The following is a 12,454-nucleotide window of genomic DNA, read 5'->3' as shown; positions in this document are numbered from 1 at the left end:
AAAAAAAAAAAGTCATTTTAGAAACATTTTTGATATGTGGTTATCAGTGATATCCAAATGAATTGCTTGCACTCTTATAGTTTTCTAAAAACATTGGAGGGAGGCTGAAGGGAGTGTTTTTTTCTTTTCAGTTGGATATTTTCAAATTTTCCTGGTTTGCTTTTTTACTAAGAAGACGAGCAGATTGATATACTACTCTCACATCTGTGCAGTGTAAATATAGAGTCCAGCTATAGCTGCAGTCAGGAAGCAGTTAGCTTAGCTTAGCATACAGACTGGAAGCAGAGGTAAACAGCTGGTGGGGCTCTCTCCAGAATTCAAAAATTACTCATTCTCTGCTGAAAAACAAATATTTACATGAGACCTGGCCAAAATGGCAACCTAGAATATCCTCACAGACAGTTTGAGTGAAACATTTGGCGTCTGCCTTCACGACAGAAACATGTTGTGAATGTGATGTTTAGATTCCTGATATGATGCACTGATTCTAATCTCTCTTCAAGATTATCCTCTGATTATTTTGAGGACGTTTTAGTGGAAAACAAGAATGGCTTTAACACGTAAAGAAACAGTAACGTTTGAACCAACGTTCAAAATAAAACTTAGACATCAAGACCATTCAATGGAGTCACTACATTGACAACAAAACAGCAAAAGGAAAGCATTTCTTAAAATGAAAATAAAAGCCTAATTTGGGTTTAAGTTTCTTTCCTTCTTTTTGATGCACGCTTTCAATTCGCATGACAAAACAAACCTGAGTGAGAAATTTCAAAAAAGTTGAAATACTGCAATAAACTTTAACAAGAACTTTCAGGACACACGACACTACAAGACATGTCTTCTTACAATGGATTAATGGCACTGGCTGGAGAACTAGCCTATTTCTCAAAAAAATGTCAAACTATTCCTTTAATGCTTCTATCACGTCAGCTGATTTTGTGGAAATTTGTAGGACTTCCCAAACACATTTCAATTTCAGCAAAATGCAGCGATCTTATTTACATACAGCTGTTCATTCTGGAGGAGGAGGGGAAGCCCATCTCTGCTGGAGATGTTATTACAGCTCATAATAAGACTTTGTGTGAGTTTTTGCAACTGAAACTCTTTTCATGACAGAAACTGCTGCTCAGTTTATTAGCACCACTTAATAATGACGATAACAAAAAATATCTTTGTGATGCACTTTTCCAAGGCAGTTTTCAATCAGAATAAAAGCTAACAAAACTATTAAAATGACTCAGAAGAGAAACAGGTTTGATATGCTGCTGATTCAGAGACAAATAGAGATGAGGAAATGTTCATGTTTACTCGCTCCAAAAACAGGATGCATGAGTCAGAAAATAACTTCACCAAGAGGGTTCAGGCTGAGGAGTCCAGTGAGCTGATGGGAAAAGTGGGAACACGTGTGTGAAGCAGGTGGGAATGATGGGAAAATGGGTTACTGCAGGACAGTTGAACAAGGAAGAACACATCGGGTACCATCAGTGAGTTCGTTTTTGTGACGAGCTACATGAGTCTGTTTTCATTCTCAGCATGCTGATGTTTATCCACCTGAGGTGACAGGTAGACATGGTGTGAGATGATGAAGACAAGCTATAATCTAAATCTGCTCAAAACACAGTTTTCTACTGGATTTAATCTTCATCGATGACCTGAAACAACATTTTTGTTCTAGAATGCCAGCACAGCGCATAGACAGTGCATGGAGTTCAAATATTAATGTGTTCATAATTTGCTTTATGTTAAAGGGACAGAAAAATCAAATCAAAATGCATATGTTTCTTCCTTCCTACCTTTTGTGTGAGTTTTGTGAGACATGTCTGCCTTGTCTCCAATAATAGAACTAGAGGACACTCAGCTTGTGAAAAAAAAATACATTTGAAAAACTCAACAACAGTGTCTCTTTCCCCAAATCATGGCATAATCAACACCCAGCACTGATTATCGCTGTTCAGAAGGAAGCGTGCATCAGGACGAGAGGCTCCTGTGCGTGACAGTGCGGGATGTAAACATTAATGACGACCTCCACGGCTGAGCTGTAACCTCTCATCCATGACTAGATGCATATCTTATTGACCCATCTGTCCTCCCCAACCTTCTCCCTCAGTAGAACTTATGCAACATCACCTGATTTGCACCTGTGTTCCCAACAGACATGAGTTATAATTTCTGCAGCCTAGATTTTCAAACTGTTTTACGTGTAACACTGGTGGGATGCAAGCTCCCTCTAGTGGTACATGGTGGAATTTCAGAAATATTTTTAAAACATTAAATAAATCAATTTAAACATAATACTATGCAAAAACTACAAAATTTGTAATATTTAAATATCAGCTTGCTATGTAGTCAAGATCATACAGAGGAGCGCACACATGCGACATCCATGATTACCAGTAGTTACAAGTGACTAAATAAGCAGAACTAAAATAAAGAGACTGAAATTTTTTCTTCACAGACACTGTAAACGGGTGAATATTTTGAGCAATTGTTTTGGAAAAAAAAGAGGATGACAATGAACCAAGCACAATTGCTAGCAGCCATTTGAAAGGTGCAAGTCATTCCTAAGGTATGATTATCAATACTGTCATTGCAAATAAAGTTTCTAAAACATACTGTAGAAGCTGCAAGTGTTTTTTGTCAATAGAAAGCAAAAAATATAAAATTAGCTTATTAACAGAGGGAACTAATTACTCATATTTATTTATTAAATATTTTTATATACCTAACATTCTGTCATTGTAATAAATGTTACCAGTCATAATTATCAAAGCCAACATAACATAAATAGGCTATAAATAATCAACATATTACATGATCTGTAAACCTGCATATTAATCTCTTTAGGAATGACAGTGTACATCTTGTAATTTAATCAAATATTTATTTACATACATGTCTAGAGACCAAGTTATGAAGTGTATCAGTTCTTGTTTCATTCAATATTTTATTTCACCTCACCACGATGAGTTTTTGTAGGGCGGGACCACAGTGTGGATGTTAATGCCTGAAACATTTTAAGTTTAGTATAAATGATCCGATCTGCACTAAACTTCACATGTTTGATAACACTCCCTCCCTGAACACATCTACAGGACAATATTCAACAATAGTCATAGCGCCACCGACTGGCAACAGGAAATGACATGTTTTTTCTTGTTACCATCATAGATTTTATAGAGTTACATTTACCTCCTCCCATAATCATTTTTTTCAGTATAGTATTTCAAAATAATGATTCACTATCTTAAAATTATGCAAAACTTTCTCAGAATGATGACTTAGTATCTCAAAATACTCACCTTGTACCTCAGGTAATGAGAAACTTTCTGAAAGTTATTAATTAGTCATTATTTCAAGAAAGTTGTTCGTCATAATGATCCACAGGGTCTCTTTTTCATTATCTTGGCAGAAATTATATAAAATGTTCTCAATACAGTTAGTTTTGAAATAGTTTCCATCCAGAAGTTGGGTTTATTGTGCCAGCTTTTATGCAACAAATTCTCACCCCCCAGGTTCCACAGAATGCACACAATCACAACCAGATGTTGTGCTTGTTACAAAGCTCTTGGCATTGAATTTCTCAGAATAGGGCTGCTGCTCTGGGACCAGTTTGGCTCTCATTTTGTGTTGAGCATCTTATTGATATGTGACCTTAGCAGTGGTTCTAAATCAGTGCCTCGTTTGTTGAAACTCCATTCGTGGACTCCTACTCCACCTCCTCAGCAGAGCAGCAGAGACACACTGGTCTTAAACCTCAAACAGATTTGTTAAACAGCACAGGACAGTTTTTGAGATCGCTGAGAGCCATGAAGCATTTGGTTGTGGTGTTTCTGGGTGTGTTGCTGTCTCTTCAGCCGGCTCATAGCAACAGAGATGACAGGTCAAACTGCAGGCCCGTGACGTCCAGCTTTTGTCAAGGTTTGGGATACACCACGACCCCCCATCCAACCGGAGTCACGGGCTACAGCCTGCAGCAGACTGGTCAGATGGTGGAGACAGCTTGCTCACCGAACATCGCCACGCTCATGTGTCGTGTTGTCGTGCCTGAATGTGGCTCGGAGAACAACAGCCGGATGAAGCCGTGCAGAGCTCTCTGTGAGAAGGTCAAGAGAGACTGCGAGTCTTCCTTCAGAACGAAGCGGTTAACCTGGCCGACGAAACTCCGATGTGAAACCCTACCAGAGTCCAACTGTGCAGAGGTAGGTATGAAATAATGTGGATATCATCTATTAATTTTGAAATTCCTTTTGTTGTTTTTGTTCTTTACAATATAGAATTGAATCAGTGGTGTGGACAGACTCCTTAAAAAGTAGTTTGGCATTTTGGGAAATACGCTTGTTCAGCTTCTCCGTCGCTGAGATTTAGATGAGAAGTTAGATACCGCAGAAGATTAGCTTAGCTTAGCACGAAGCCTAGAAACTGTTAGCTTTACTTTGTACAGGGACTATAAAATCTGCCTTTCTGGCAGCTCACTGATTTATCTTTCTGTTCTTCCAGGGTCCAGTCACCAGTCTCCCTGAAACACCCCCTGCAACATGCCAGCCAATCACTGTCCCTCTTTGCAGAGACCTGCTTTACACTGAGACTATCATGCCCAACATCCTAGGCCACAGGACTCAGGAGGAGGCAGCCCTGCAAGTACATCAGTTTTTGCCACTCGTGAAAGTGGAGTGCTCCCCTCACCTGAAGCCTTTCTTGTGCTCCGTTTACACTCCTGAATGTGTGTCAGGAAAACCTCGACCTCCATGCAGGACGCTCTGTGAGCAGGCACGGTCCAGCTGTGAATCACTGATGAACAGGTTTGGTTTCCAGTGGCCAGAGTCCCTCAAGTGTGACGCATTTACCACGGAGTCCTGCGAACCCGTAAGTCCGATCTTTCTGACTCCAGCATGAAGCTGAACAGATGTTTACAAGGACTTTTGTGTCTCAGAATCCACCAGGTGTAGAGTTTTTCATAATAATTAGTGTTGAATCAAATATTGATATCTGGTGCTGACATAATTCATTCATCGGATATCGGACAGATGTCACTAGTCCAGTTGTCGATCCATAGTATGATGCTGAGTGTGCTGGAAAGAGTTGGCCAACACAGAAAAGCAAGACACATTTTACAAATCACATTTCAAGTGTTTTACACAATGAAACAAAGGATAGGAAATGCAAATGGTCAAGAAACATGACTGAAGTGGTGGATGGACACATTAAAGCACAAATATACTCCATCAGAAGTGCTTGTTGGATGGTATGGTATGGACACCCAATCCACAGGGGCATTTGTAGTTGCTTGGACAAACATAAGGGCACTTGGCCTTCTCACATACCCTGTCAAATCGATAAGTTATTGAATTGTTGAAAAAGGCACTTTGGCACTTGGAGCAAGAAGGGCAGGTGCATGTGTGGTTGATGAAAACTACAGGAGCCGAACAATTAAGAGAAAAGAACTCACTGATTTATGTTTCTGTTCTTCTAGGGTCATGACGTCGGCTTAGTTCAAACACCATTTGGAAGATGTGAGACAATCACTGTCCCTCTCTGCCAAGAACTGTCTTACACTGAAACTGTCATGCCAAACAGTCTGGGCCACAACACTCAGGCGGATGCGAGCCTGGAAGTGACTCAGTTTGCACCACTTGTAAAAGTGGCATGCTCCCCTCACCTGAAGCCTTTCCTGTGCTCCGTCTACACTCCCGAGTGTGTGTCAGGAAACCCTCGACCTCCATGCAGAACGCTCTGTGAGCAGGCACGGTCCGGCTGTGAGTCACTTATGAACAAGTTCGGCTTCCAGTGGCCAGTATCCCTCAGGTGTGAAGCATATACCACGGAGTCCTGTGAACACGTAAGTCTGATCTTTTTGACTCCGACGTAAAGATGTGCAGAGCTTTACGAGGATGTTTGTCTCCAAAGCCACCAGGTGTACAGGTTTTAATAATAATATCTATATTTGTAGGGAACAATTTAAAAATAGCTCTATTTTCATAGGGCTACAGATACCTTCTTTTCCCCAGGAGGGTCGCCATGCTCTGCCTCTGACTGGCTAACCCTTACCTCTTTTCAATCAACAAGTAAATAGTGCTAGTTTGGTGTTGGTTCAACTTGCAAACCATCTAAGAACCGGATTGCTTTTCCGCAGGCTAGAGAGCCAAGTCATTACGTAACTGTACATCCCTTTGGTTTCTTAGCAACATTAAATTCTCGCTCTGACACAGTAGGTAGCGGTCACTGGTTAAGCACTGGTTAACACTGGTTAACACTGGTTGCCATTTGCAAAGAAAGAAAAAGAAGCCATTACCAGCACTCAAGTGTACTGAAGCAACACCTGACTGTATCACGACTGACCACTGTGATCTCACCTGATGTTGCACTATATTCTGTAACCCATCCTATTATGTAACCTGCAGTGTTGGAAGAGGTACTCACATCGGGCTGCGGATAGATACTCCAATACTTTACTTAAGTAAATGATCTGAGAACAATGCATACTGCAATGTGTAGTCGCAGGACCTGGAAGGTAACCAGAAAATGTAAATGTAACACTGGTCTGCAGCCCTTTGCATCCCCACAACACGTCACAGCAACCTTTTATTTGGATGAAACAACCACATACAGGGAACCTCATGGTTACTCTTCCACCTGAAAAAACATTAAACATTTATAAAGTGACGTATTAACAGCTTTTAGCCTGGTTCAAAATCTAGGCCACAACTTTAACTTCACCTTTCAACTCTATTTTGTCCCTGGAGGGCAACTGGTTTTACAGCAAGACAGATAAAAAGAAAAGACACACAAAAAGTCTACAAAGGTACATCAAAGTGGGCAGGTACAGGCAATGAAAGCTGTGGACTCGAGAAAAGAAAAGTGGCTCTAGGTTGATCTTCCAACACCAGTACAAACAACAGTAGAGTGCAGAATTTCAGAATAATAATTAATCAAGACCAACAACACCAGTATTAATAAATATTAGTAATATAAATACACATGGAATTTACATTGCAGTTCAACAACCTTGATAAAAAAAAAAAAAAAAACAATCAGACAGCGCAGCACAATAAATAAAATCAGTACAGTTAGCAAAATGAATGGCAGATGTTGCTTGTGATAAACCTGTTCCCAGTGCCTGACACAGCGGTTCTTACTCTTGGCTCAACAAAGAATTGGTGCCATTCTGGTACTGGTTTTCAGAGCCAAGAGACCATCCATTGGCTGTGGAAACACAAAGAACTGGTTCTAAATCAGGCTCTGGCTCCAAAGCGGCCCTGGCACCACCTCGGTCGAAAAGGGGTTCCGGATATTCTTACCCTAACCCTAACCAATCACTAAAGGTCACAAGAATTCAAGGAGGAGTTCAAGTATCTCCACACAGAGAATTTATTTACAATTGACATGACTGATAAACTCTAACAAACATTTTTCTGCTACATGCCAACCGCTATGAATCTATCCAAGTTTTGTTTGAGCCCAACCTTCATGCAGTGACCATTTTTCACTAAACTTGTGGCCACAGAAGAAACGACTTGAGTGACAGCGTGTATTTGTGTCTTGTTCCAGTACGGAGTGGGCAGCAGCGGGGGGATCTGTGAGCCAATCACCATACCGGTGTGTCAGGACCTGTCCTACAACATGACAATCATGCCAAATCTTCTGGGACACACAAGTCAAAGAGAAGCAGTAATGAAGATGTCCTTTTTCAACTCGTTCGTCCAAACTATGTGCTCAGTGGACATACGCCTCTTCGTGTGTATGGTGTACGCCCCCCAGTGTATTGCAGGGGAAGTGCAGCGGCCCTGCAGGTCATTCTGTGAGCGAGCCAAACAGGGCTGTGAGGGTTTGATGACCAGTTTTGGCATTTCCTGGCCAAATGAGCTGCAGTGTAACTCATTCCCAGAGGAAATGTGTGTATCTGTAAGTAATTGACAACTTCATGTTTAAAAGTTCAGTTTGGTGATGGCAATGACTCAGAATATTTCCTGACTTCTTCCTTTTCCTTTTTCCACAGGAAGACAGCAGGGCTGAGGTATTTCACACATCTATTGTAACTGTTCAAGATAAAACATGTTTATTTTATATTTGTTATTGATCAAGATGCAAATATCCACATCACTACAGTACTTGGTAAGTAAAGGGGTCAATACAGTGGTGTCCATAAAGCCCAAGGGCAAAGTTGTCATCCACCACTGCTGAGTTCAACCTGGCTGTAAGGGACACCAGTGGGGGGGGTCATGTCCTTATTGCTACATGAGTGACTCCTATAAATTGGAAAGGTTGTCTACATGGAGGGACAGCATGTGCTTTTTGCTTGTAAATCTATCCCAAAATGTTTCTGACAGATTTTTGGAAATCGTGGAATTTTACTTTGTAACTCCTTTTTTAGACCTTGTACAATATTTTAATGTGATTTCATGCATCAAATTTATCTACGATATATATGTTATTACTGCATTTCACCTCAGACTTAAAGTAATCAAGTTATTGCATGTAATATGAAGTTGGAGCCTAAGATCTCTGTTCATCTAATTTTATTTGTCCTTTTTCTAAAACAGATGCTGAATGCTGAACGTCTTCTTGCTAAGCTGAACGCTGGTGGCTTTTCTGTTCGTGGCAAATGTCAGTTTATTTTCCACTACTTTTAACAACACTGTGTAATCATATGAATGAGAATTCTGTACGCTCATGAATACATTTATTCCCCCCAATTTAGCTCTGAGTCTTAGGACAGCCCGCCTCCTCTTGACTTTCATGGATGTATCCTTTGCAACTCACACGTCACGACTTGTCCCGCAATCGATGGTCTCAGCGGGGCTACCGGATTCATTCTGAACGCACTTTGATCATGGATTTGGTTGTAATTGGAGCCATTTTACTGTATGTTGTTAATTCATTTTCTTTAACCAGCACTTTCAGGCAGACAAGTCTGGAGATCTGGACGTGGTGGAGGTCTTCAGACTGGAGCACTATGTGGCTGTTGTCAGGAGGGAGTATGTGGAGAACTACGAGAGCAGGAATCCACCGTCTGTCACTAAAAACCAAATGAAAAAGGCTCTGTCTGCCCAAAGTAATACATCTTTAATTGTATAATAACAACACACATCACATTTCTTACAAAGTAGTTGTTGAATAAAAAAATAGTTTAACTCAGCCAAAGGCTTCTTGACATATTGAAGAAAATATTAACTGACTGAGCAGAAAATAATTCTCGTTTTCGTTGTGGAAAGCTTTTCACGCATGACTGTCTTTATAATGCAGGATTCAATTTAGAAGAAGACACCTTCAGAGTTCTGTGGAACGAATATCAGTCCAATGGTGGGATCGACTATGATGAGTTTGTGGCAGTTATGACAAAACTCCGGATCCTCAGAGGTAATAAGAACCACATCCAGCTGTTTACCAACTCCACACTACACACTTTTTATTTATCTGACCTCGTTTAACAGGTGTTATGCCATATTTGGTGACCTGTCACATTAACACCATAACATATTTTATGGATCATCATTGGTATTATTAGTCACGAGTGTTGATCAGAGTTGTGATTGAAGGTTTGGGTTGGGTGAGGTCACAGAGTAGTAGCCTACAACACAGCCTGCTATTAATAATCAAGGACAGAGAAATGTATCTCCTAAATAGTTTTGTCTACAGACTTTTGAAACTTGTTTAAAAATTATTGCATGTTTTGGGTAAAAATAGTTATTTCACACTTTAAATATTTGCTTCCTGTCTCAGACCGTTTCGAGGCCCATCTGCTGAATGTGCCATGTGACTGTCAAGTCGCCGGCTTCTCTTTCAAGCAGGTGAGTTTAAAGGGACAGTTCACCCCCAAAATCAAAAGTACATACTTTTTCCTCTGGCCTGAAGAGCTATTTATCCATCTGTGTTGTTTTGGTGTTAGTTGCAGAGTTTTGGAGATGTTGGAAGTAATGATGTCTCTGATATAATGGAGCCACATGGTACTAATCCTGTGGTGCTCAAACCAACAACAAACAAACAAACAAAAACCAAAGTGAAATGGCTGCTGGTCAGCTTTTAATATTGTTTTAACAAAATATATTTTGTTTAATGTGGGTTAATTATAAAATGCCTATTTATTCTGGAGTCATGTGAGCAGTTCATTGTGTTATACTAATGAATTTTTCTCTTCTCGTTTCAGTTCATGAAATCGGTCATAATCTGAGGATCACAGAGGAGCTGAATGGATCAGAGGAGGAAAGTTTTTATTAAGAAATCTGTACCACAGAGTGAATTTATTAATCGTCTTCATTAACAAACCTTCATTCTAAAAGTGCTAAAGGAGCATTAAACACTAAAAATAAGCTGATGTGAGTCTCAGCTGGTCTCACTGTCTGGAGGTTGAATTTTGTCCGTTTCTATGTTTTTTTAATTGTGTATTTGTATTTTCAGATCACATATATGAATTGAGGTTTTGTAAAAGTGTTGTATCTCTTACAGTTAAGAAAACAACAATACTCAGCTGCAGTAATCATTACACTTTCTCAAATATTTCTATTTCTTTGGCCAAAGATGTGAACATGATGGAAGAGTTTAATAAAAAAAAAACTCTGGATGTTCTGATTATTATTTCTCTTCTCTTGTGTCTTTATTAAAAGCATGTGAGCAAGCAAACAAGCACAGAAAAAGGAAAATAATTATAATTAACTGAAAAAATAACTAGCAAGGAAAATATTATCAAAATGCATGATTTGATTCAGCACGTTAAAAAAAAAAAAAACATAAAACAATACAAACTGTAACAAGAACAAGCACAGGATAATCCTGCAGGGATAATCATGGGTCTCCGCCGGTTATAAATTGGAGCAAATCAAAATGCGATTACAATAACTGATCATGACTTTGAGTCTAAATATTGAGATTCAAAACATGAAGTCCTTTTTTAAAGCGCGTCTGACATGGACAGGTAATATGAAAAGACAAGAAGAAAAACATGAAAGAAAAAAATACAGGCAGAAAAAAAACTAAGAACCACAAACATTTTTATGTTTTGTTTAGCAAAGACTATAATCCTGACATCATTTCAGAGCAGAGTGAGTGTTTTTTTCTTTAGAAACTATACAGCACTGCTGCATTTCTGCTGTTATGAATTTCAAGACTTTCTATTCAACATTAAGTATCTGATGCATCATCAACCTGTTTTATGTAGTGTAAAGTTTAAATACAGATCAAAATGCCAGATTGTTTTCCATCCATTTTTGTCTCATTGTGCATCTGTCAGTCAAAGAATAAGCAGATCTATGTAGAACAGAATGACGAACAAAACATAATATTAAATGAATAGAATATTTTGTGTGGAATCTTAAGATACCTGAATATTGACATTAACATGAATATGAAATTTTCAAATATATAACATTAAGAAAATACTAAAACATAAGACTTGAGTTCCATTTTATTCAAAAATATGCTTCTACTCTATATCCCAGAGGCAAATGCAGTACTTTTTAATCTACAAAGCTGAAAAAGGCTCTTTTCTGACTCTTTAGTGTTACATGGTTCTCTCAGGACAGTGATGCTACAGACATTACATGGTCTTATAGTCCATGAAGCATTGCTGCAGATTAAACTAGCCAGTGGCCTACAGAGTAGTTAAAATGAGCTCAACCTTTAACATCTACAGCAGCAAACAGCAGAAACATTAATGCAACAATACAGCAACAGCAGATATAACGACACCTTGGAGGAGTAACATCATGTCCATACATTGTCTGTACAGACACACTGGTCTCCACAGAGGCTGCAGGAAAGTGTGTACACACACACATATTAACACATGCTCATGTGCGAGATTATGTTTATTTTTTTTGTTTTTTTGTTATTTTTTTCTGAGCTACAGATTATAAAGCTGATGCACGTTGGCGTTCAAACGTGATAAAGTGTTTAATTTCATTCTTGCTTCTGTCAGACATAAAGTGACAGAAGAGCCCTGGATGTGGCTGTTAGCACGACACAGACAGACATCATCATGCGCTGCAAACTATCACATGAAGCGATACTATTCCAGCTGACACTGGGCAAGAGGCGGGGTACAACCTGGACAAGTAGCCAGGTCATCGAAAGGCTGAATAAATGTAAAATGTTTATCTGAATTACCTTTAAAAACTCACCCACTGGACATTTTCAAACTGTGACCGAGCACTGACAATTCCAGCCTGGGAGAACTTTGGAGATACAGCATATCTGGGTACGCAATGACAATTATTTGCTCCACATCAACCTTTTTTTTTTCAGTTTCTTTTTCACTGCATACACATATATGTTCTAAAAGTTTCACACAAAAAAAGAAAAAAGTGCAGATCCCCACCAGCCATTATAACTGCCAGATACAACCAAAGGAAGTTTGTCAAGTTCCTCCAACATTACCATGACGTCCACGTACGCTGTCCTGAGCTGAAACAAGATTTCAAAGTGAAGCAGCTGTTGATAACTTGCGGTCCTTAGTGGCTTGAGA

General features: G+C 39.4%; 1 protein-coding gene across 1 annotated transcript; it reads left to right on the top strand.

The window, feature by feature from the left end:
- Positions 1 to 3,602: 3,602 nt before the first annotated feature.
- On the top strand, positions 3,603 to 10,232 carry LOC146322098 (uncharacterized). Its single transcript, XM_084727482.1, has 11 exons — positions 3,603 to 4,199; positions 4,498 to 4,863; positions 5,471 to 5,836; positions 7,546 to 7,899; positions 7,994 to 8,011; positions 8,538 to 8,601; positions 8,696 to 8,739; positions 8,899 to 9,049; positions 9,241 to 9,354; positions 9,718 to 9,785; positions 10,142 to 10,232. The coding sequence occupies exons 1-11, from the start codon at positions 3,807 to 3,809 to the stop codon at positions 10,163 to 10,165; spliced, it is 1,962 nt and encodes a 653-aa protein (XP_084583608.1). The 5' UTR covers positions 3,603 to 3,806; the 3' UTR covers positions 10,166 to 10,232.
- Positions 10,233 to 12,454: the final 2,222 nt, after the last annotated feature.

The sequence above is a fragment of the Lutjanus erythropterus genome, chromosome 9 (genome assembly GCF_056507025.1).
Source record: "Lutjanus erythropterus isolate fLutEry1 chromosome 9, fLutEry1.hap2, whole genome shotgun sequence".
NCBI lineage: Eukaryota > Metazoa > Chordata > Actinopteri > Lutjaniformes > Lutjanidae > Lutjanus > Lutjanus erythropterus.
Note: the sequence above shows the minus strand (reverse complement) of the source record. Positions and strands in the feature narration are given on the sequence as shown.